This window comes from Leptonychotes weddellii, chromosome 2 (assembly GCF_054177405.1).
Source record: "Leptonychotes weddellii isolate Sample4059 chromosome 2, ASM5417740v2, whole genome shotgun sequence".
In the NCBI taxonomy this organism is placed as follows: domain Eukaryota; kingdom Metazoa; phylum Chordata; class Mammalia; order Carnivora; family Phocidae; genus Leptonychotes; species Leptonychotes weddellii.
This window is the reverse complement of record NC_138370.1, coordinates 149,444,481-149,470,275: the sequence shown is the minus strand read 5'-3', so window position 1 is coordinate 149,470,275 and position 25,795 is coordinate 149,444,481. Positions and strand designations below refer to the sequence as shown.

At 42.1% G+C, this 25,795-nt stretch overlaps 1 protein-coding gene across 7 annotated transcripts in view; it reads left to right on the top strand.

The window, feature by feature from the left end:
• Nucleotides 1–20,627, top strand: part of FAM114A1 (family with sequence similarity 114 member A1) — a 67,416-nt gene extending 46,789 nt beyond the window's left edge. For 4 of the 7 annotated variants that reach the window (XM_081812478.1, XM_081812475.1, XM_081812476.1 and 1 more), the window contains exons 8-13: nucleotides 863–986; nucleotides 6,624–6,715; nucleotides 8,438–8,599; nucleotides 9,987–10,126; nucleotides 12,788–12,860; nucleotides 13,705–16,515. In XM_081812478.1, the coding sequence (XP_081668604.1) occupies nucleotides 863–986; nucleotides 6,624–6,715; nucleotides 8,438–8,599; nucleotides 9,987–10,126; nucleotides 12,788–12,860; nucleotides 13,705–13,968 (855 nt within the window). In that variant the 3' untranslated portion in view covers nucleotides 13,969–16,515. Of the gene's footprint in view, nucleotides 1–862; nucleotides 987–6,623; nucleotides 6,716–8,437; nucleotides 8,600–9,986; nucleotides 10,127–12,787; nucleotides 12,861–13,704; nucleotides 16,516–17,116; nucleotides 17,171–18,905 lie in introns of those variants that run through there. The other 3 variants (XM_081812480.1, XM_081812479.1, XM_081812481.1) reach the window with 1 other exon arrangement.
• The last annotated feature ends 5,168 nt before the right edge of the window (nucleotides 20,628–25,795 follow it).

The following is a 25,795-nucleotide window of genomic DNA, read 5'->3' as shown; positions in this document are numbered from 1 at the left end:
TCCCTGGTACCCCACTGCCACTCTATTCATATCTGTCATGGCTGTTAGCGGTTAACCTGGGCCTCCCTCCTCTAGCCTGCAAGATCTCGGAGGAGAAAAACGCATCTCGTGTGTTTTTGTAGCCCCGGTTCAATAACCCACATCTAGCAAGTATATACGTATATCTGTATGTATAAAACATTTCTTTATGGGTTTATGTGTATATGTATTATATATATTAATATTCTTCTATATGTTAACATACGTAATATATGTGTAATTTCTTGACCTTCACTACAAGCATTTTTTTAAGTTTATTTTTTTAATAATCTCTACACCCGACATGGGGCTCAAACTTACGACCCTGAGATCGAGATCTCATGTTCTTCCGCCTGAGCTGGCCAGGAGCCCCTACAAGTATCAAGTATATTATTTAATTGAACCTTCAAAATAACCTTACACGGTAGATGCTTTTCGTCCTCATTTTCCCAAGGGCACACAATTCATCAGTGAGGGGCTCGTATTTGAATTCAGAGTTGACAGCACACGTGTTTTGCCCACGAGGCTAGAAGGGCTACGACCACGACTTATTTAGCTTCTGCTGTTTGCACCTGGGTAGTTACTTCACCTTTGCTGTTTCATTTACCTCACAAAGGATCACAGTGAAGTGTGGGTCTCACTTCAAAATTTAAAAAACAGGCCCAGGGAGCTTCTGTAACTCACCCAAAGTCGCACAGTTCATAGGCAGTAAGCCCAGCGTTCAACCCGGCCTTGCCCCCCACACCACCAAATCACCTCAGTCCTGGGAGCCCTGACGACAGCTGTACGTAAACGTGATTAACGGGAAAAGATGACAGTTCTGCTGACCCATTTCTTTTTTCAGGTTCAGTCATTTTTAGCATCACTCGATGGAGAGAAGCTGGAACTCTTAAAAAACGACCTAATTTCCATTAAAGACGTCTTTGCAGCCAAAGAATTCGAGAATGAAGAGAATCAAGAAGAACAAGGTAAAGGAAAATCATCAGTTAAAGAGCAAAACAAAGAGGTTATGACAGACAGCCCTTTCAATGGGGAATTATTTCACTCAAGAGCTCCTCCTCCTCGTTCCAAAACACTCTGTGCACCTGCTCTCGTGACAGGAGCTGACCACGTGATCTATAGCCCTCTCTTTCTCCAGGTGGGCACTCCTGAGGGAGGCGTCTTTTTTTTTAAGATTTTATTTATTTGACAGAGAGAGACACAGCAAGAGAGGGAACACAAGCAGGGCGAGCAGGAGAGGGAGAAGCAGGCTTCCCGATGCGGGGCTCAATCCCAGGATCCTGGGATCATGACCTGAGCCGAAGGCAGACGCTTAACGACTGAGCCACCCAGGCACCCTTGGCAAAGGAGCCAAGAATGCGGCGCACTGAGCACAGCCTTTATCTGCATGCAGCGGGCAGGTCTCTCAATAGATTTCTCTTCAGATTTTTCTTATTATATTTAATTTATATGCTTAGGAGTTAACGTGTATTTGTAAGTGGCCTGCCCTCCGTCTAGAAAGTGCAATCGGGGGGAGGGAGGATGTATCAGGTTGTCAATCACTGAATTGAGCCAGGTGCACGCTCCTGATAATCCTCCAGCCAGCCAAAGACAGGACCCCAAAGAGATGAGGACCTGTTTTGTCCGAAGCAAGTCTTCCCTGAGAGGGGAAAAAAAGGTTTTCAAAGTTAGACATGCTTAAGAATTACTTTAGGGGCACCTGGGTGGCTCAGCTGGCTAAGCGTCTGCCTTCAGCTCAGGTCATGATCCCAGGGTCCTGGGAGGTCCTGGGATCGAGCCCCATGTGGGCTCCCTGCTCAGTGGGGAGTCTGCTTCTCCTCCCTCTGCCCCTCCCCCCCCGATTTGTGCCCTCACTCTCAATAAATAAAATATTTAAGAAAAAATATCGAGGGCAATTAAAAAAAGAATTGCTTTATGTTGCCCATTTAATTAGGAGCAGAATATAGCAAAACATTTGCTGTTGTACATGGAGAGTGATTTCTTACCGGTATCATCGCCTAGCCCCACAGCCACCGTTGTTCGGGTGAGGCTGACACACAAGGCTGGCTCCTCCTATCTCAAAGGTCCATTTGAAACATTTTCACTGCTAGCTGGCTGCATGGCCTAGAACTAGTTATATAACCTTTCTGAAACTCATTATCTGCATCTGTAAAATGGAGACACGGATACATATTCCCAAGGGCTATTGTGAGGCTCAAATTAGATAATGTATGTAAAGATATATTTTACAGAGCTTGGCGCACAGAACTGCTCAAGAATGTTCTCCGGTATTGTTATTTAGAGTACTAAAACAATGCTGGGGAAGTAGTAAAGGTACAGTAAACTGTATTTTTATTTATGATTGTACTTGTTATCACCCACACACAGAGTAGTGATCATGCACATTCAGCCCCATCGAGTAGCTGGAAGTGTTTTCTGCCCAGGTGTGTTGCATACCTTTAATCAAGGCTCAAACATGAGGGCCAAGTGCTTCAGCCTCGATGCTCAGGGCAAAATTATTCTAAGCATTTGCAAACTGTTATTTAAATACCATCTCCTGCTTTATCACCCATGCGGACCTTATGGCCTTCAGTTGAATGAGATTTATGCTCATTGCATCAAAATAGAAGACTCAATTATACTGAAGAATAGAAAGAGGCCAATAGCAACAAGGCTATTGGAGAACGATGTTTTTGAGCATTTGTGTGTTTCTGCAAGAGTCACAAAGGAGGACAGCCTTGTTTTTGTTTTAATAATGAGAAACTAAGACACCAGCTGTCAGAGTTCATACAGGTAGTATTATGGGCCCAAGATGAACCAATTTCCAGAGTAACGATCGCCCAAAAGGATCCAGGTTATTTCTCTTTGGTTTCATGGTGCCAAAGGTAAGCCTTAATCCTATAGGATGTGTCATTCAGAAAGGATAAAAAGAAGATCCCAGATTTCTCCTAACATCAAAGCAATAGTGTTGCCCATGCAAGTAAAAGCAGTATGCATCCCCAACTAGCGCAATTTCTTAGAGAGGAACCTTGATTCAATACTATTAAATGGAAAATGTTACTACATACGATGTGTTCCAGTCTTAATATAGAGCTTCAGTAAACTGGGATTTTTTTTTTCATATGACCAAAAAAATATATACATATATGAAGTCCTGAGCAGCATGCTTAAGAAATAGATTCGTCTCTCCTTAAGTGACAGAACCCTGTTATCTCCCATAATATATCCATTTTCCCATAGGGCATCTCCAGATTATCAAAACACTATTAATTTTAATTAACTTAATAAAAAAATGTCAAACACATAAAGAAAAACTGGGAGAAAAGAATAGCAGGGTTGTCATTAAATCAATCCAATTATGATGGAGCATGACAACTCCATAGAGGTGGAGGGATTATCTAAATGCTATAAAGAGGAATCTCATCAGTGGGGGTGAGCAGAGAAGCCAGGAGGAAAACTCTGGGAGAAACCAGAGCATTTCATCCATTTTTTTTTTCTTGTAAGCATTTACATTCCTAAAAGCCTCTTAACACCTAAGTAATTCATTTGCAAGTCTTGGAAAAATGTAACAAACTGTCATTTTTAGATAAACTCAACCTTGGGCTTCTCTGCGCTTGATAGCTTTAGCTAATGATTTGCATGTTTGTCTTTCCAGCAGCGTGTAATTTTATCACACTGCCATGGGTCTCTAATTTGGTTTACCACTGTTGTGAAGAGGTTTTAAAAGGCTCTTTTCTATTTGTATTGCCTTGGTGAAGATCTGGACCATATGTACGAACCAAGTGCTATAGTAATAGGTATTCTTTGTGGCAACATTATTTATCATCTGTTTATCCGCTTCCATTTTTTTTGTGACTTTTTTTCCCTAAAATATGTGCTAAAAGTTATTGGTGTCCTTCTCTGTTTTCTAGAACAAATGCACATTTAAAAGCTGGAGCTAGGGGTGCCTGGGTGGCTCAGTTGGTTAAGCGTCTGCCTTTGCCTCAGGTCATGGTCCCAGGGTCCTGGGATCAAGTCCCACATTGGGCTCCCTGCTCGGCGGGAAGCCTGCTTCTCCCTCTGCCTCCCCCATTCCCTCCACTTGTGCTCCCTGGCTCCATGTCTCTGTCAAATAAATAAATAAAATCTTTAAAAATTAAAAATAAAAAAAATTAAAGCTGGAGCTACACAAAGTACTTATATCCTAATTTAGGAGTGATGATTCCCAGATACTTTTAATCTCCCTATGGTTATATCTTTGTAGCCCATAACAATATAGTTAGATAAAACTTTAGTGTTTACAAAACACTTTTACATTTGTTATATTATTTGATCCTACAGCAATGCTACAGCTGAAATGGTGGTTTTTATTTTATTTTTTAAAGATTTTATTTATTTGAATAAGGGCACAAGCAGGGGGGAAGGGCAGAGGGAGAGGGAGAAACAGGCTCCCCGCTGAGCAGGGAGTGAGATTTGGGGCTGGATCCCAAGACCCTGGGATCATGACCCAAGTCAAAGGCAGTTGCTTAACCAGCTGAGCCACCCAGGTGCCCCAATGGGTGGGTTTTATTATCCTTAATTACAGGAGGGCATGACTAGACCCATGATTAGCCCCAGGCCACAGATTCTCTGAATGCAGGAGCTGGGGTAAAACCCACACCTGCCACAACTAAGTCCGGGGCTCTTTCTGCCCTGCAACATTGCCACATACAAAATAAGAAGGACCAGGTAATTTGGGAACAAGACCTTGTTGATGCCACCCAGATGTGTCCCTACCCCCTCTTACTTTGCCTACCTAGAGAGGATTAGACCAAGATCTCTGCCCAGCAGAGACAGAATCTCAGCTTTGTCTCTCTCTGTCTCTCTCTCTCTGACTCTCTAGCTCTCGATCTCTCCTTTCATGCAAGTAGGCATTAGCTAGGCTAGGTTCAGGCAACACCTCCTCCAGGAAGCCTTCTCAACACCCCTCTGAGGACAAGATTAGGTACTGCAAAAGCCTCCTCACTCAGCGCACTTACCTCTTTGGGTTATAATGATTTGCTAGTGTTAGCTTCATCCTGAACAGAGACAGTCCTCTCTCCCCTCCCCCCCCACAAGGCACACACCTCCCTGCCCCCACTCTGGCCTCCTTGCTGTCCCTGAGCAAGCCGGGCACATTCTCTCCCGGACCTTGCGTTGGCTGGACTTCCCTTCCTGCACCCCATCTGGTGTTGCTCACCCCTCTCCTCTTTCAGGTCATTACTCAAATGGCACCTTGTCAGTTGCCCTCTTGCTTCCCAACCCCCAGCCGTCCCTATTCCTCTGCCTCGGTTTATACTTCTCCATAAAACTTATCATCTGACATGTATGTTTTACTTCTCTAATCTGTTTATTAATCTGTCTCTCCCCTGAGAATATGTGGATTCTAGGTGATGATAAAATGATGAAGCCAAATATTGTGAACAAAGACCTACAGGTTACCCTGGCTATCTTCACGAGCTGCTAATTAGCCATTTTGTCTGTAAAACAGAAAAGGGCACATACACACAAGTGTTAAATACAGTTTTTCTCACATGGCTTAGTTTTCCCTGAAGCTACTGCCTTCACCCACTGACGTAAGCCAGAGTATTTTCAGATGGTTTAATCAGGGCAGATTAATGATGCTTTTATTCCTCCCCAAACTGGTGGTAAACCCATTGTGGAGTCAATTCTTTAGCACTTAGAAACTTTAAAAATGGCTTCAACCCATAGATATAAATGAGAAAAAGAAATAAGATTATAACTTTTAAAAATCTCTCTTTATTACCCACCAATGATATCAATTTATTTTTATTTGAGGATATGTTATGCATAACATGATATATGTGATATATATATTATTCTATATGACATAATTTATCAACAAACTATTTGATAAATACTTATTTAATAAATACTTACAATAAATACATAATATTTATTAAATAAATACTAAGTATTTATTAAACACTTATGTTCCAGGCACTGTGTTAGATACTCTGGATTCAGGAATGAGTATAAACAAATAGCATGTCTGTCCTTAGGTAGCTCCCATTCTGGAAGGAAGAATACTAAGAAGTATTATGGGACCAATAGGTGTCCTTGCAAACCTTGGGACATCTCTCCAGAGATTCAGTGTCATTACATCAGATAGTGTATGGCCCGTGGAGACCAGTTCTGCTTGCTTAGCACGGTGGCTCTGTGGACATAAAAGGGTGTCCTGGGTATTATTAGAGTTGCAATGCTAAGCACAACAATACTCCAGGTCATAAATACAGTGTGGTCCAGGTCTTCTAGACCTGAGATACATCATTCATTTGTTCATTCAGTCACTCCTTCAACAAATAGCTACCGATCATCTATAGCTGTGAGCAAGACAGATCATCCCTCCCTGTCTTCATGTTGCCTTCGGGCCAGCCTGGGGGCACCCCAACTAGAACGTCGAGCAACAAGGCTTGGGCAGTCCCTCACACAGCAGTAGCTGATTGCCTGACTGTCGTGCTTGTAAGCCAGGGGGTGGGAGGGTTGGGGCGCTGCTGCAGCCCCCCCACTTTGACTCTGACTGCAGGCTGTAAGGTCAGGGGAGCTGCCACATTTTGAAGGATGAAAAATAAATCATGCTTCTTACTTCTGTCATTTTCTATTTCCAGCCTTAGAAGAAAAGGGAGAAGAATTTGCTAGCATGCTTACGGAACTTCTCTTTGAATTACATGTTGCAGCCACGCCTGACAAACTCAATAAGGTCAGTGCTATGTCGGAGTTTTTATTGTTGCTGTGCTTTTTAAAGGTATTGGTTGTAAAATTCAAGTGATCCACCTGAAATGGAAAAACCCCAAGCCCCAAATGGCACACGAGGGGAGGAGAGTATGAGGCCGGTAATTAAGATCCCAGGAGGCCACACAATGAAATGTGTTGGGAGAGAACATGCAAGACTGTGCCATGCTGAGACCTGCATTTTAGTTGCAACTTAACTAGTAATTACCCTGTGATCTTGATCAAGTCACTTCTCCTCAAGATAGAATTGCATATCAGAGCAGTGGGTATCTTCCGCGCAGGGGAAGGACAAGGGGTGCAGAATCACCAAAGGGCTTTCTCAGATTCCATCTCCCCTATCCCCACTGGGGGACGTGTCAGAATCAGGCAGACAGAAGCCCACCAGCCCAGTCAGCCACACGTCTCCCCCCACCCACCCCGAATGCCAGTGCCACATGGTGTCCAAGAACGATCCAGCTTTATCACTCTGGCTTCTTCTAATTGTACGTTTTGCAAGTTTTAGTATAAGGTCTTGCTGTGGAGTTTCTCAATGAGGACACTCATTATTAATTACTTAAAACTGTGCTTTTTTTCCCATTCGCTCACTCTTTTTTTCTTCCCTTCTCTTTAGCAAGCACTAGGGAATGCAGGCCCTCACTTATCAAGGTGGGTGAGGAAAGGACAGGATGAGGCAGTGAGGGGGAGATATGAGTAATTTCTTTATCTCAGATAGAGGTCACCGATTCTGACAGGTCAGTGACTTGAACACAGTGGGAAATTGCCTCATTCATCTCTGTGTAGCACCTGCCCCTGCTTAGGGAGAGAGAGAGAGAGAGAGAGAGAGAGAGAGTGTGTGTGTGTGTGTGTGTGTGTGTGTACGCGCGCATGTGCGTGTGGTGCCTCCAAGGTCCCACTGGCTTATTGACAAAATCAGGTGAGCTTTAAGAGGAGAAGCAAGTTTAACATAAACCCAGATACAACTTGCACTTAAGCAAACAGCTTTAAACTATCATGATAAAAGCTGGGTGAGGCTGCCCTTTCTAAATTCAGGGAATAACAGGCAGGGAAGGGAGGCCGTTCTGCTTGGTCAAGTTAGCCGTAATTCCTTTCGGCCACAGGTTGCTCCACCTGCACTCATGTGAAATTAAACTAGTCACAGAGCAGCCCCAGATCTTCGACAACAGCTCCCATCCTCCCCTGGTGTGACTGGGCAAGAGCTGAGCCATCCTTCGTCCTCCCTGCGTCATACGTTATTAGGTTCATGAAACATTAAGGGCTTCATGAGACATATCGAATGAGGAAATTTGCTTTAGCAATGACCCTGGCTAAATCTCTCGCGTATATATATAAAAAAAAAAGTACTGTTATTCTCTTATGGTTGGTCATGAAAAGTGAAAAATATACTATCGCTCTTTCAAGGTGACTGTCATTTTCATTCTTATCTGTGTATCATTTTACAGTGCTCTTTAAAAAGGTCCTGCAGTGTTCTCTCCATCTTTCCTTTCTGTTCTGGCCCCTTGCCTTTCTTTATATTCACCAGAAAGCACCAACAAGGTGTTTTTAAGGAGACTGAGGAATTGCCCCTCAACTTTTTGAATGCAGAGAGAACCCCACCCTGGGAAGGTGGAGGGCAGTCTTGGGATTGGAATGTCTTAGTCTCCAGATTTGCATAACAAAAGTGTTGCTTTGGTTGGATGGGGGGGCTTCACAGGCCATGAAGAAAGCTTATGACTGGGTAGAAGAAGATCAGACTACAGTGTCCATAAATATGGTGGAAGAGTTGGAGGAGAACACTACAGAGGAAGAAAAGGAAGAGAAATCAGAAAATCTCGAAGAAGACAAAAAGGAAGAAAGGAGAACTAAGACAGTTGAGGTAAATTTATTTATTTAATAAATTCAGATTTGCCACCTGAAGAGCAGCAATAGGACTTCAGTTTTATTAGCAGCTGAATTTCGAGTGAGGAGAAACCACTTCATTTTCATTTGCGCCCTGTTTTAACAGTATAGAAATATGAAGATTAGGGGCGCCTGGGTGGCTCAGTTGGTTAAGCGACTGCCTTCGGCTCAGGTCATGATCCTGGAGTCCCTGGATTGAGTCCCGCATCGGGCTCCCTGCTCGGCAGGGAGCCTGCTTCTGCCTCTGACCCTCCCCCTCTCATGTGCTCTCTCTCTCTCATTCTCTCTGTCTCAAATAAATAAAAATTTTTAAAAAAATCTTAAAAAAAAAAAAAGAAATATGAAGATTAATGTGACAAATACTAAAATTCTTCAATGCCAGGACAATTTGTGACTTAGCAGAGATATTGTCATTTTTCTCCAGAGCTTTATGATGATAATTTAAAGGAAAAAAGATCTTTGAGAATACTGTTGATTTATCATTAGGATAAAATTCCATCTGATATGCAAATTTGTAACTATAAAATGTCTTTATGCCCCATAAACTAATGAGGTAATTGAAGCTTTTTTCCAAAAAAAATTTCACGGCCACAGTTTTTATTCTGTAGTTTAATAAATTTATGTGTGCATAATTTATAGCCTGCCTGTGTTCAAAAATGAGTTTGCCATAACTTCATTTTTTACGTTGAATTATCATTTTAGAGAAAGTACCTCTTTTTTTCCTTTAAGATTTTATTTATTTGTGAGGGAAAGAGAGTGATGGGAGGGGGAGGGAGAGAGAATCTGAAGCAGACTCCGCACTGAGCGCAGAGTCCGATGAGGGGCTCGATCCCACAACTGCAAGATCATGACCTGATCCGAAACCAAGAGTTGGTTGCTAAACCGGCTGAGCCACCCAGACGCCCCAAGAAAGTAACTTTTTAAACTTAGTCACTGTAAAGAGAAATGGCCATTGGGGTTTATTTATTCAGTTGCCCTTCCACAAGCATTTTTGAGCCCCTGCCTGGTGTGTGCCCAGAATCGCTCTGAGAACTAGGGACACAGCTGTAAGGCTTGCCATGTCCCTGGGCACCTGGCAACACTTCCTTTTTATGGCAGCATTTCTACTTAGAAGAGCCTCAGATATGCCCATTAATCTTTGGGTAAACTTTTCAGGCCATTTTTTTAAAGAATTATATAATTTTTTTTGACATTATAGGGTGGTGGTGGCTGTTGTTAAGTAAACTCTGTCCCCAACGCACGACTCCGAGATCAAGAGTCACATGCTTCTATGGACTGAGCCAGCCAGGCGCCCCACATCACAGGGTTTTTTAAAAAGTTTCTGCTCAGTTAATAATTGTCTTACTTGCATTTATCTGTTTCAGGAAGTATATATGCTGTCCATCGAAAGTCTGGCAGAAGTAACAGCACGCTGTATCGAGCAGCTTCACAAAGTAGCAGAATTAATTCTTCATGGGCAAGAAGAGGAAAAACCAGCTCAGGACCAAGCAAGAGTTCTGATAAAGTAAATGTTACTTTTAATTCTCATGTTTCCAGTTTTATGTGTATGTGCCATTCAGATGCACATGCGCACGTGTACCCACACCCCCCCCCGCCCCCCGTAGGCTACTAAAGATTTAAATTACAAGTCAACTAATTCCATTGGTCTGTGGTCATCTTAGGAAATAGGCTCTCTTAGGACTCATAAGATTCTTAGCCGAATCATGTTAGCAAGAATAATAATAGTTAACTAGGAATTATTTATGAAGACATTTAAGGAAAGACACTAAATCGTTCAAGGGTAAGTGTTTATTTTCATAGATTGAAGTCGTAGAAGTACAGATTTTTAAGGTAATTGAGTTTTTAACGTACCACAAGAATAGAGAAAGAACATCTTTATGCGACTTCTCAGTCAGCTTCACAAAGATATTCCAACACACCCCTGCTGTTCCTAGGGACTTACACCAGCACCAGTCTCTGCGTATTCTGAATACTGGCAGTGATGGTTGGTGATGTAAGCCAGTTCCCTGCGGATTGCATGTGTGTGCATATGTGCTGTCATATGTTATCTTCTTCAACAAATAGTACCCCCTATTATTAGTCTATCCAGTAAAATAAAAATGTGTATCGATGTAACTTTATATACATGAAAATAGTCGGTATGGAGCATATATTAAGACAGTTGGTGTGGAGCTGAAAAACAAGCCATTAACTTTACCCACATGGCTTTATGCGTGGTATAGAAAATTAGCACAGATCTGAACACCTTCTCATTACTACACAGACACAGGAGACAAAATAGAGCCTCCTAAAAATATATGGGTACACACACACACATTGCAACACACCCATTCACTTTGCTAGCTAACTAGTCTTTGCTTATTACTGCATTTGGCATCGTAGGTTGGGGAGCAGATGTTTCGTCGAAGAACCTTCCAAAAAGTCAATATTAGCATCTTTGTACTACTGGTAGCATTTCTCCTCCCTTGTAAGGATGTGTCATCTAGTCTAGATTTTCCTACCTAAACATGGGAAAATGAAAGATATTATAAGAACCACACAATCCTGCACTTAATAGAGTTAGGAAAAATATGTACTTACCTTAATGTATAAAAGCAAGAGGAATGGGAAAAGGAGGAAAACTTGAAAACATCTAAGTGCTCTTTTATATTTGTGGTACTTGTTTGTAAAGGGAGGGTGTTCAGAAGTCCCTAAGTATGTATAGCAGGACCTTACTCTTAGCACCTCTGATTTCCAGTCCAGATTATCCCAACCTTGCCAAGCTGCACCAAGCAAAAGGTAACAAGACTTCACATCTGTCTGTATAATAAGTGCCTTTCCACCCACCTGCCCAACGACATAGACAAAATGCTCTGGGCTATCCCTGGATCTTATTCCTGACCCTTTCTGCAGATAAGTTTTGGATAGATGGATGGAAGGAATGGTGGACAGAAAGAGCTCAACAAATACATACATAACGTAGAATTTATCAAAATAAAGCTTACCTCTACTGATTTCACTAGATATTTTAACATGTAAGATTCTTGACTTGGAGTTACTGTTTTTCTAGTAGTATTTTAACCACTATTAGTAAAAGTCATATATATGAATTATAAAAGGAAACAGATAATACTCACATCATTACATTAATTGGGTTTTCGGTTTTTGTCATCAAAGCAATGTTTGTTAAATATTGCGCCTGTCTTGCATTATTTTCTTGGGGAAACTCCTTACAAGTCAAATGGCTAGAATGAACTTGGAGTTTTGATATAAGTCTTAAGAACAGATTTTACAGGATCTTTATTATGAGGCATCTAATAAAAAACATAATCAGGAAACAAAGAGACATCTCAGTTTGAATCCCAGCTCTATCCCATGTCCTAAGCAAGTTATTTAACCTTCTTAGGGCGCCTGGCTGGCGACTAGATCTCAGGGTCATGAGTTCAGGCCCCACGTTGGGCATGGGGCCTACTTAAAAAAAAAAAGTTGCTTAACCTTTTTAAGTGCCAGTTTTATCATCTATAAAATGGGGATATTAATGTAATCCATAAGGTCACTATGAGGATTAAATATGATTACTCATATAAAAGCACTTAAGGGGGTGCCTGGGTGGCTCAGTGATTAAGCATCTGCCTTCAGCTCAGGTCATGATCCCGGGGTCCTGGGATCGAGCCCCGCATCGGGCTCCCTGCTCAGCGGGGAGCCTGCTTCTCCCTCTCCCTGTGCTACTTCCCCTGCTTGTGCGCTTTTTCTCTCTCTGTGTCAAATAAATAAGTAAAATCTTAAAAAAAAAATAAAGTACTTAACATAGTACCTCAGTGAATGCTCATTATTATTTCAAAATGACCAGAAAGCTAGAGAAAAACCACTTGGCAAGAGGCTTACACCTCTAAACATATGGAGCTCAAGCCTCAAATTTTCCTGCATATGCTTTTGATTCTAAAAAGAAGTAGGGTGAATCAGGTGATTATTCATTAACTACGCCTGCAGAGAAAACCAGGATTCGATTCAACGGTGATTGTGAATCATGGAAGATTGTTGAGGAACCCCATTTCTACAGAGCATCTTCAAACTTGTGTGTATTCTTTTAAATGGAATACGGTATCAATACCAGTCATTGTCTTGATGGTTAAATTATTTTATCTGATGGAAAATCCTCAAACCACTTTTTTTTTTTTTCTTTCAGATTAACTACTGCGATGTGTAAAGAAGTGGCCTCCTTATCAAAGAAGTTTACAAATTCTTTAACCACTGTTGGGGTAAGTTTCTAATATCGATTCTCTTTTCCACCCTTTATGGAAGATGGGTCTGTGAGGAAGTGTGAGGAGAAGTGCAGGTTGCAGTGCCTTCTCTGGTAGCTCGGTAAACGGAAGCTGCGCCATGATGTCTGCTGAAACCAGACCAGGAGCACCTTGTCAGGACAGGCAGCCTCGGGCTCTCACCCGACTGGGTTCTAGTCCTGACACTGCCATCTCCGACTTACAACATAATAGGTGGGTTTTGAAACATCTCTGGGCCTCATTTTCTTTATTTGTTTAAAAAGAAGTCAAAGACGCCTGGGTGGCTCAGTTGGTTGAGCATCTACCTTGGGCTCAGGTCATGATCCCGGGGTCCTGGGATCGAGTCTCGAGTCAGGCTCCCTGCTTAGCGGAAAGTCTGCTTCTCTGTCTCCCTCTACCCCTCCCCGCCGCCCAGCTCTTGCTCTCTCTCTCTCTCTCAAATAAATAAATAGAAGTCAAATGGAAGTTCCTTTCATTAATTAATATCTGTGACCTATAATTCAAGAATCTCTATTAAAATAATTTTGAATGCTCGCATTCACTGTTGCCCTCAGAACCTGTCGTATATACACCACCCAAGGTGAGAGGTTTCTTTACTTTATGATTACACTTCAACTGTAACCAAAAGAAAAAAAATTGTACCAATTCGCATAAGTGTTTCTGTTCTCAAGGGAACAACTTTGAAAGGTTCGGCGTCTGTTCGGAGGTGCGGCTTCTGGTTATTTTCTTCAGAGGCCACTCACATTATATAACCCCACCTTAGTGGCATCAGGAAGACAAGTGGAAACTCTTCCTTTTTAACCTTTCTACTGTTTCTCTTAAGGCCCTGAACTCAAGGGCAGATCTTGCCGTGAGGAAGAGCACGTTCGATTTCCTGTGTCCGTCGGGGCCTGTTTCTCGGGTACTGCGAGCTGTGTCACGTCCGGGTTCTGGAGGCGGGCAGGCTGAAGGCAGGGTGTCGGAGGCACCCTCTCAAGGAGCCTCTGCCAACTGCCGTGGCTCCAGGCGTGCTTTGCCTAACTGCAAGCTCTTTCTCTGTCTTCACATCATCCTCCCTCTGTGCCTGTGTCCAGATTTCTCTCTCTGATAAGGACACCATCTGTATGGAATTCGGGTATGACCGGTGTGACGTCATCTTGACTCAGGACATCTGCGATGACCCTGCCTCCCAGTAAGGGCACATTCCCATGTCCTGGAGGTTAGGACTGCACTATATCTTTTCTGCGAGGACTCAATTCAGCCTTTAACAGGAAGGACCAGAAACAAGCTCTACATAATCGACCCAGAGAAGGGACTTTATTAAAGGAGGTAGAGCAATGTGAGCAGCTGTGGGGACCCAGCACCAGGATACGAATACCCTCTCTCTCCAAAGTGTTGCCATTCATGTGACCGAGTTGTAGCACTTCCCAACCCCATGTCTTTCCATTCGGATTCGGGGTTCGTGAGTGAGAAGCCTGCAAGGCTCGTCAGTGCAGGTCACATGTCCACCTGGTATCACCTGTAGCGACTGGGGCAGGATCATATCATGCAGACCTGCCCGGCTGTTGGGGCGCACTTTCCCCACCCCCCTCCCCACCAAGGCCAAGGGCAGTTCTCAAAAGAAGTGGAAATGACTATAGACCAGTCAGCAGAGAAGTGACTTGGTCAGCAGAGAAGTGACTTGACTAATTAGGGCTGAACTACCTACCACCTATTCATTCTGTTGTCAAGGCATCTGGTTTGTTTCTCCTATTTTGCAAAGCATGAGCTTTCACACTTGTATAATTTGGGGGCTTCCACAGTAAGAGCTTCACTGTATGTAGGAAGAGTGAAGGGAGAGAGAGAAGTTCATTGATACGATAGGCTTGATAAAACGCGTTTGTGTGCTCAGTGTTGTCTGAGTAACCGACACCTGTGGACTGTGGTGTAACTGCCAGGCTTACAGAGATGTGCGAGGTCTTAATCGGGATGAGATGGCCTCAGCCACCCAGCTTCCCAAGGCTCTCTGTACCCTCTTCTCACTCTTTCCCCGGTTCACTAGGTGGGAAATTGAGGCCCGAAGGGGTGACCAATGCCCCCAGGCCTCTCAATTGATCTCTCACCTCCAGGTGGCTGCCCGCCAGACAGATGGCCAACTGTTTGTTTCTCTGTGGCTATCTAGGGATGAGGATGTATATGTCTTTAGGTGTGTGTGTTATATGTTATCTATGGTTTATGTTGGACATCCATTTATTTACATTCGTGGGTAATATTCACAGTATTGCTTCCCTTTTTTTCTGACCTATTGTCTTCCAGCACAGTGCTTCTCACACCTGAAGGTGAAGGCACATCACCAGAAGAACTTGTTAAAATGCAGGTTCTGAGCCCGTAGGCCAGGGATGAGGACTGAGATTCTGCACATCTAATAAGTTCTCAGTAACAGTGTTGCTGATCCACAGTGTACATTCTGAGTAGCAAGGCTCTAGCAACTGGGTGTGCACCTGCACTTACACCTGTGTGCACACCTAGGTATATCGTACATGCGTACCGATGTTTGTGTGCACAAAACCCAGAAGACACGGGTTACCACTTTGGAGAAGGAAAAAGCTAAAGCTAAACAGAGTTTACTGAAATGCCGTCCCGTCACAACAATCCCCCTGGTCTTGTGCTAAGATGAATCATTTACATCGAGTTTCTGTTCTCTGAAATAGCCATTATTCATAACTTGAAGTTAATGAGTGCATATCACTCTCCAGACTCCATTTAAGTTGCATGCATATCTCATTGATTCTGAAAACCAATGTCATTTTATTGCCCTCATTTTGATTGTATTTTAGAGGTTTATTGATAATCAAATAAACATGAAAGCAAATACCATAATGGATTTTCTGGTTAGTTACTAAAATGACTGGGTTTTTAAAGAGTTTTTCCCCAAGACTCCATTGTGGTTTCCCCAGTAAGACATTACTTTGCCCTCAGTAGAGTAGTGTCAGTGAAAATGCGTTGCTCTGGAAAGATATGATTCCATCTATATACTTTTGTTTACCATAAAGTCGTCTTGGTACAATAAGGAACACCAGCCTATTAAACTTGCCCTCTCTCTTTCCAGGCCCTTTAACTATTTATTGTCTAAGAGTAAAGTGAGCACTTAGAGAAGACTGTTGATTGATAGACTTATAGTGGAAATAATAATAATGATACTAACACTAGCTCTCACTTTTTGAACACCTACTTAATTCAGGCTCTGTATCTCTGTGCTTTACATATATTCATGTTTTGCAAACTGGAATCTTCAGATCTGTCTGGAAGTGATATTAAATTTAATTTGGGGGTGCCTGGGTGGCTCATTCATTTAAGCATCAGACTCTTGATTTCAGCTCAGGTCATGATCTCAGGGTCCTGGGATGGAGTCCCATGTTGGGCTCTGTGCTCAGCAGGGAGTCGGCTTTCAGATTTTCTGTCTTCTCCCTCTGCCCCTCCCTGCTGCCGGCATGAAAGAGAGAGTGCGCTCTCTCCCTTTCCCCCTCTCTCTAAAATAAATAATCTTTTTATTAAAAAAAAGAATTAAGACAAAGATCTTTTTAAAAAATGTGTTATTTTTGCTACTGATCTGGAAGACATACCCTAGGACCAAGTACCCATGTTTGCATTTAAAACAAGAAAGAAAATGAGGCTACTGACTGGGGCTGGGACTAGGGTGGGCCAGTAAAGTACTTAACTCACCCGCAAAATTTAAGAGCTTACCCTGCCCCCAGCCACCCCCCCCCAAAAAAACAAAGAAACAACATCAGTCAGCTAGATAGATATTTTAATGTAAAATTTTAAAAATGAAAATGAATGCGAGAAGATCATGATGAACAAAATATCAACATTTTCAGTAGAGACAGGACCCAACCCTGTATTTGTACGACTCAGCCTCACTCACCCCTCCGTAATCCCAGACGTGCTACAAGCTTTCAATACTTAAAAACATCTGTTTAAATTTCTAGCTATGTGACCTTAAACAAGTTGCTCAACCTTCCTGATTCTAGTTTCTCATCTCTAAATTAAGGTTATCATATCATGGTACTTCCCTACCTACTAGGATTTCGGTCAAAATTAAATGAGATTATATAGAAGAAGCACCAAATGTGAAGCCTGGTCTATAATAAGCATTCCATTTCTCCTCTCCTTCCTCTTTAAGAGATCCCTCAACAAAGCCAGCATATGACATTTGACGTGGCAAGCCTTGCAGTATGAGCACCTAATCTGTCAATTTCATCCTTTTGATTCCACAGAGCGACAAGAAGGCTGAGGTCCTTAACCCCATGATCAATAGTGTCTTGTTAGAGGTAAGTGGCCCCCAGAGAGAAAGTGCTTCTGAATCAAAGCAAATGTTAGAGCTACTTTTTTTTTTTTTTTGTCTTTTTCCCAGGCAGCGAGTGTTATAGTAATTCTAAATCTTACCATCAACAGTCTTTTTTGAGTACATGTGTATAGCCCAACCAGCTGTTAAACCCTTGGGTGAAACAACAATCCCTAATTTTCAAGAATTCCTGATTATAAAGAGAAATGCTAAGCTTGCACGTTATTTCTGTTGCTGTTTCCTCCGGCAGAAGCACATTTCTGCTGCCAAGTTTGACACCAGATTTAACACTGTGATTAGCGGCTGCAACGAGGGCTTCTTGCTCAGTGGTGATTTTTGTAAAAATGGGCACTTCTCTCCATTCAAGAGAACCTTTGGTTTAGCTGGGTCTAAGCTTCAGACTAGCAGTGTCGACCAGTTGACTGTTTAGCCTCTGCCTGTTCAGTGACCAGAGGTTCTGTCCTCAGAGACCACTCAGTCCATGGCCTGCCGGCTCGCTGGGACTCGGTAACACTGCTATGAAGCTGTCCCCAGACCGCTGTGGTCTTGCCAGAGGTAGTAACCTAAGAGAGAAGAAAATAGGCCTGGGAGGCCTCATTCTTGCTGTGTTCCGCCTGTGACTAGTGGAGGAAGACCTTCCAGGAGGGGCCTCACTATAAGGAATTGGCACATCTATAGCCCCAGGGCGCCCAGCTGCAACCACAGGTGTTCACAGGTGAAGTTTGAACACGGGCAATGCATATCCAGCAGTTTTTGACATACACTGGAGTAGCTGTCAATTGCCGAGTTTAGAAATTACCAAATGCAAGTCAGGGAAGGCTACTTATATACTTACAGTGATGTCTGTGCGAATTGTGCCTTACTGTTAAGGAAAACAACCAAGGTACAAAAGTAACAAAGCGGTGGCATCAGGTGTCACCATTTAGGACACCGCCACGCAGGGGGGTGAGGTCAACCATCAGGGACAAGGAGGCAAGCTCTGGAGGACCCAGCTAAGAGGAAAGCCAGGCAGTCAGAGGCAGACTGTGGAACAAGAAAGTGTCTCTCCCGGCCACCCAGAAGGCATCCACAGATTCACTTACTATGTTGATCGTGAAGAATATGTGGTCAAATGTTGATTCATTTCCCCAGTGGGAGTTTTCTTATGACTTGGTGACCTGAAACATTAAATGGCCCCTTTGTGCACTGCTGTATGTTAGGGTACCACAGAACACGAATGGCAACATCGAATACCCAAACCAAGGAGAAGGTACCAACATGCACAGGAGGAGGACAGCCCTCAAGGATTGGCTGTGAATAATTGCGCAATAATATCTCCAGTTCCCTTTATGGATCCCATGCTTGTTTATTCACCTCTAGGTTAAGACACGCTAGAGCTCCCTGCACACTGTGCTTTTGGGTTAGTTCAGGACAGTGGGGTTGGTCTGGGAGAAGGATGGGTACGACCAGACATGTTGGGTCATGCATGCACACATATCGCTGTACCCTCCAAGTCTATGGAAATGACTTGCCCCGTGGGGAGAGAAGTCTTCTCTCTGTTGAAGAGCTGAATGCATTCCACCCGAAGGAATGTGTTTACATTTGCTTTAAGCACCAACATTAAAGGGAGCGTATTATAAAATACTGTGAGGTTTGAAGAGAGGGACCGTTATCAGATGGGAAGAATTGTCAGGCCTGAACCCTGAAGGCAGCCCTCCAAGCATGTGTCTCCCTCCTCCCAGGGCTGCAACAGCACCACGTACATCCAGGACGCCCTCCAGCTGCTGCTGCCTGTGCTGCAGGTTTCATGTATCCGGACGGGTTGTTCAGAAGCTCAGCCGGAACCTGGCCCGACTCCGTCTGGTTAAAGAGGAGGGCAGGCCACATTGCTTTGCTAATACCATTTCCGGGGATGTTTTCTACGCATCTGGCCCCAGACGCCCCTTGGAGGACTCTACAGGCAATTTTGCATAGACAGTCTGGAGAATGCAAGTTGAGAGAGAGTATCCTGTCTCTTAATGTATATGGTGGTTTTACAAATAGTTGTGTTTTCTTTATGTTAATTTAAATTGACATGGCTTTATACTGATAATTGCCTTTCATTTGAAGTTCATTCACCAATATTCATTTCCATTTTCCTGGCCAAGCATGCTATATTTAGAAATTCATGGGCAGATCCGAGACTTTTTTTTAATCCTTTAATTTCCCACCTTTAAGTTCCCATTCTTTATAGTATTACTTTAAGTCAATTCTTATACTGAACTTGGTTTTGTTATATAAATATCATAGGCAAAGATAACACTACTTATAGATAGTACCTATTATGGTAAAAGAGAAACGTAAGTATTTCTTTATAGTAACTCATTCTGAAAAGAAGCTTTCATCGAGCTTCTACTGTGTGCTCACAATAAAGGAACATGATCTCAACCCAGTAAAGACAGTCATTCTAAGTAATCTCTACACCCAACCGGGGGCTCAAAACTCACAACCCTGCTATCAAGAGTTGTACGCTCTACCAACTGAGCCAGCCAGGTGCCCCTAGACAAATACTCCAGAAGATGGTTTAGAATAATTCTTAAAATGCTTAAAAATACTAATAAATTTTCTAAACCTTAAAAAATTTGAAGAGCAAGGTAAACTAGTGGTTTTTTGTTTTTTAATGTTCTGCCCTTCAATGTATTATTGTATTTTTCAACACGCCCTGGACTTTTTGACCCCAAACTTTATATATGGGGTGAAAATATATATGAAAAAGGGGTACTGAAGAGAATCCAGTTTAAACTTGACTCATTATGACCATAAGTACATGATCACATAATTACAAAGCTTGGAGACATTCAAATAGAAAATTAAAGGGATCTTAACACAGCAGACCCCCCGACTACATCTTTCAATCTGAGGCAAGATACTCTATAAATTCACAGATCACACTCACTAATGGTAAATACCATCATTAATTCTAAAGGGCGGAAAATACTGATGTGTGGGTTGACTGACTGGTATATTGATCCATGAGAGGCTGTCGAGGAGCCTCTGAAACCAAGAGAGGCACTGACAGTGGGTGCTTCTCACGAGCTCGCTAAGTTCATTCGTTCATTCCGGGTGGGGGTTCATATCCAGCTCCTATTTCAGAGCCCCTTCTGCATCCCTACAAGCCTCATCACAAGATGTCTTGCCCCATGGCTCTCTCCAAGGCAAATGAAGCATGTACTTTTGTAAGGGTAAAAATCCTTCCTTGACATTTGCTTTTATTCCTCTGATGGAGTAGACTGTCGTTATCCGATCCAGGTAAAGTGGGACCATTTTAATATTGCCCTGTATCTTGTTAGCATTTTATTCATCTGCATCCTGTATTTCATTTGTGTAGCTCCTGAAACAACCAAATAGAAAACATAAGAACAATGATTTACAATCTGGAAAAGAACTCTCTGAGGAATCAATTAAAGATGCTCTTTTTTCCTCTCCTTGATTGCCTGAAATGTTCCTGATGTTAAGTTTAGAGAACAATTAACTGATGAAAATGTTGCATTTACCTCTTTGTAAATTTTGGACGTATTATGTCTAGAGCAGAGGAAAGGACTTAGATTTACAATTTCTTCACATCAGATTTTTTAGCGTCGGATGGATTTATAGATATTAACTGGAAATGTAACAGGAATGAGTAGTTTCAAGAGCTGGATTCCCAGAAATAGACTTTAAGCCCAACTGCACCCATTTAGTTTATAGCAACATTTTTAATCATAAAATGAAATAGGAATCTGTAGAAGAATAAGAGATAATTATCCTTTAAAAATGTAGTTGACATTATTTACGTTGCATTTACATATGTTTTAATGATAGAATATCAAAGGTTGCCAAGTAGAAACAGGCTGAGAGATGATTACTGGGGCCGAGCCCAATGGTCTGTGAATTACATTATTTAAGAGAGAATAATCACTTAAAATATATCCACCCTCCAGGATCGCTCTCTTTCAATGCTGGTTTTCATGTTCACTTCTAAATAATTGCTTCTTTGCTTTCCTTTAAAACCAAGCAAAGCCCACGATCCCAATCTGGGCAAATGTCAATCACTTAATGAATGATTTAGCAGGCTTACTATGGAAGTTTTGTATTCCTTCAATAATCCTTTACATAAATTGGTTTCATTTCACTCTATGCAATTACCCTGAACAAGTGTAGCAGCTTTTTTTCTTACATCAAGTGCAAAATAAGTTCTAGTCTAAATAATGAATGTAGTCCTGGGCCTGTGCCTTATTAAATAAAAAAACATCAAAAGCATATTTCCAATTCAAAGCAAAATGCATCCCAGAAAAAAATTGCCTTGGGGTATTGATACATATGGCTCTAAAGGGTAAAATTGAGTCCCAAATCTTAAAGCAGAGGCCTAAGCTTAAATATTCTATCCCACTGAGAACAGAATCCTGTCTTCTCTCTGGGTCTCACACTGGGCTGCACTGCAAGCTCATGATTAAATGAGTAGTGTGACCAGCTGAGCTGAGGCGGTGGCAGGAGCCTCAGCAACACCAACTAAGGAACCAGGGACCTTAGCAGCAGAACTCGGAGGGGATGGAGAAGCATCGGCTTTGGGTGGGCTAAAGGAAAGTGCTAAATATAGGGTAGAAGTCTGAATGCAGAAAGGAGAGCTTTTCTGTGCTTTGTAGACGTCAGCTGACCCAGGAGCTCACCTATCCGGGAAAGTCACCTTCTACACAGGCTGGCCACGCTGCACTTAAGTTAGAAACAAAAACAGGTGGATTTCAATCAAAGGCATCCCAGAGGTCTTGGAATTACGTCTTAGGAAAGTAATTCAGCAAAAATGTAAAATAAACATATTTCTCTTCTTTCCTAAATATATAATATATGTAATATATATATAGAGATGATAGATGATAGATGGATAGAGATGATAGATAGATATAGATAGATGATAGATAGATAGATAGATAGATAAAGTGTATGCTAAACAGATGGGGTGGATCATAATACATGATTTCAATCCATGTTTAATTTTACAAGAGCAATTATTCTTCAGCATTAAGCTAATTTTTGTAATGTGAAAATTGCCCTTTGATCTTCCTCTTAAGCATAGCCTACATTCTGATAACTCAGATCCAGACTTCAACCTGGTTTCTTAAATGACTGTGTTTGTGAAGGCACATCAGAGGAGGACATACTGACAATCTGTTTTAGAACTGCAATTTTGCCTTGTTTTTATAATTGATTAGAATTCAAAAAGCCATAGGAGTGGATCCAGACCAGCCACCCTTCATTCACATAAAAGAAAAAAAAAAAACCATGTGGTTCACCATGTGTTTTGTTCTTCTAGATAGCTCATAACTTATTCAGGTTTGTGCTCATTTTCTGTATGTTCCCCCGTAATAGTCTGTGCTACGATACCCGCTATTAAACAAATCTGAGGAAACACATCACTCTGTTCTTTTTTTCTTTTTTTTTTGCTTAGATCTGAAAATAATGAGTTATCCTACCCTTTGAGAATCTTACCTTTAGCAATGACTAAATTATTACAACCCAACAGTAAGAAATGCAGAGATGGTGTTTCTGATATTTCTGGCATCTGGGGTCATCATCGACTGGGGATAGAAGAGAATTACGGTTAGAATTTTGTGTGGGGATTTAAGCCACATTTACCTTTGTCTGGATCAGAGAATATTTCCCTCTGCATGAGTTGTCAGCCAAAAAGCAATGGGATTATGTCTGCCTGTGGTCACTGCTGACTCACTTGACAGGCCTGTCTCTTCTATTAGTCTCAGGGGAATTCTATACTGCAAAAGAATAATATGTACATTTTTTATATGCCTCCCCTGAGTGCAGAATTTGGGGTGATTCAGAAATGATCTATCTCCCTGCCCTGGGTTTCACCGCTGGGCTTCTGGAGCTATCATTTGGAGGAAAAAGCCAGCAGAGAAGCCAAGACCAGATGGATGGAACCCTGGCAAAAAGCAAAGCTAAGCCTCTCTCTGCCTTTGAGTCCCTGCCATGTTATCCTTTTTCTCTCTCAGGATTTTTTTTTTTTTTGACAGTTCATAAGTGCCTCTCTTCCTGGATCAGCCTTTACAGTCCTGCTTCTCTTTTCTACAGCTTTTCTTCCCTTCCCCTTTCTTTCTGATGATACTACCCTTTCCCCGTTGATCTCCTCAGAAAACAATCCATCCAAAAGATTTCAATAATAATAATTAATATGTATTTACTATGTGCCGGACACTGTGCTGAGTATTTTATGAGCATTGTCCCATTTCATCTCCATAATTACACTACTGGGTAGATATTATTACAATCTCCATGGCCCGAATGAGAACGCTGGGACCCAGAGAAATTCTAGAATTCATCCAACGTTACACAACTAGTGAAACAGAGCCAGGATTCAAACCCAGGGCAGTTGGACCTGACTAGCCAGCGTATTTTAAAGTACTACACACAGCCTCCAAACAAAAAAGAAACGTCATGTGTTATTTTTAGAGACATCCGAACACTTACATGTTTAGCTCTCTACGCGGTGAGGTGGATTTGTAGCTGAAAGATTTGGTTGTCAGCTTTGGTTGTTTCCATGCAACTGAGAACAAAGTGGGACTAAAGAGACACAGAATGAAGCCATGCAAGGTCACCCCTGGATGATTCTCACCCCAGGCTGGCCACATCACCTCTTCACAGACATTTACATCAAGCAGCTTCCTGGCCATCAACCCAGCCTCCTGTCTCACAGGTGCCTTTGATACGCCTAAAATGGCTCCATTTCCTCCTCCTCCCCCGCCCCCTTCCCTGGTGCCAGGGAAACCCATTTGTAAATCACCACCCTTCCTGAAAATCCTTAACCCTCTACCACCTGCCTGGAGCATAGGGATTTTTTTTTATGTTCTCCCTGTCTTGAAGATTACCAACTTATCTAGGCAGCCATTTAGCTGAATCTTCAGTACCAGGTGCTGTGAGAAACTAATAAATATCTTAAAGATGTACTGAATAATGCCTTCTTGCCTCTGACCTTGATGCTGTTCCCTATGAAACCCAAATAATGATGACGGTGATGGAGGTGGCATTCTTATTTACTGAGTACTTACTATGTTCCAGACACTCTAAATCTGTGATCTCATTTAATCCCCACTGTCAATCTTATGAGATAGCTACTATTATTATACCCATTTTACAGGTGAAAAAATGAAGCTCAGAGAGGTTCAATAATCTCTATGCTTATCCACCGAATAATTGGAAGAGCTAGGATTTATGTCCAGGCAGTATATAAAATACTGGACAGAGCCCACGGACAGATACCTGGTCATAAAAAGGACATTTTCCCTTGGGTTGAGTCCTTCTCCAGCTAATACCTGGGCTCTCCTCTTCCTATCCTGTGGCTTCAGGCAGAGATAAATTGTTCCACAAATCTCCCTGTCAGAAGCCTAACCACATTTTTCCTGCTGATGCCTCTGATCCCAAGAGAAGATGGGCAACCTATACATCCCATTCTCCCTCATGTTATAAACCTCATGTTGAATGATCCGTTTCTCATTGAAAACAACGATTGCCTTTTTTGACACTTCTGCAGGAAAGCTCTAGCCTGCTATCTTTGCAAAAAAAAAAAAAAGTCCCACAGCTAAGAAATGTGATAAAGGACAAGAAACCAAATGATGGACTGCTGGACAGAAAGACTTTGGCCATTTCCGTCAGAAAGAATTATTTGGTCCTGGAGGGCATCTCCGTCACAGATGTGTGGGATACTTTTGTTTCCGGCAGACTCACAGCTCCCTCCCTCACTTCTTCCAGGTCTTTATTCAAAAGCCACCTTCTTGGTGAGGTCTCTCCAGTTCAAATTGCAACCTTCCCAATATTTCATATTCCCTTTCCCTGCAGTTTTTTTCTCCTCAGGATGTATCATAGCTAACATCCTTTGTATCTTACTTGTTTATTATCTATCTCTTGCACTAGAATGTAAATTCCGCAAGACAGATTTTTTTGTCTGTTACCATATTGCCAGGACCCAATGCTGTTGCTTGGCACCTAGTAGGTGCTCAGTAATCATTTGCTGAATGAACAAATACATCAAAGTCTTAAGTGTATGATCTGTGAATACTGAATGAGAGGATGGAAACAGCCATATTATAGGGCAGTTAATGAGAAAATGTCTGGTTGAGTTATGTTACGAGATGTTAACTACAGAAATAATTGTGTCCATTTTAATGGTATTTGATGTTGTAGGACAAATGGATATGATTTGGAGGCTTAGAAAAATATAAACATTTTTTCCATTAAGGTGAATGGAATTGCATTTTTTACTTAGAAGAATTCACTCTATGAAAGATTTTTCAAGACTCTTCATCAAGCAGGGGTTGATTATGGTGAAAAATTAAAACCACCTAAATAAGTAACTATAGGTATACTGATACTGTGGAATAGTATGCAACAGCTAAAAAGAATAAAAAGAAAGTGTCTTAGTCATTTTGGGTTGCTGTAACAAATACACCACAGACTGGGTGGCTTGAAGAACAAACATTTATTTCTGCAGTTCTGGAGGCTGGTAAGTCCAAGGTCAAGGTGCTGGCAGATCCAGTGTCTGGTGAGAGCTGGTGTCCTGGTTTGCAGATGACTGTCTTCTCAGTATATCCTCACATGACAGAGAGCAGAG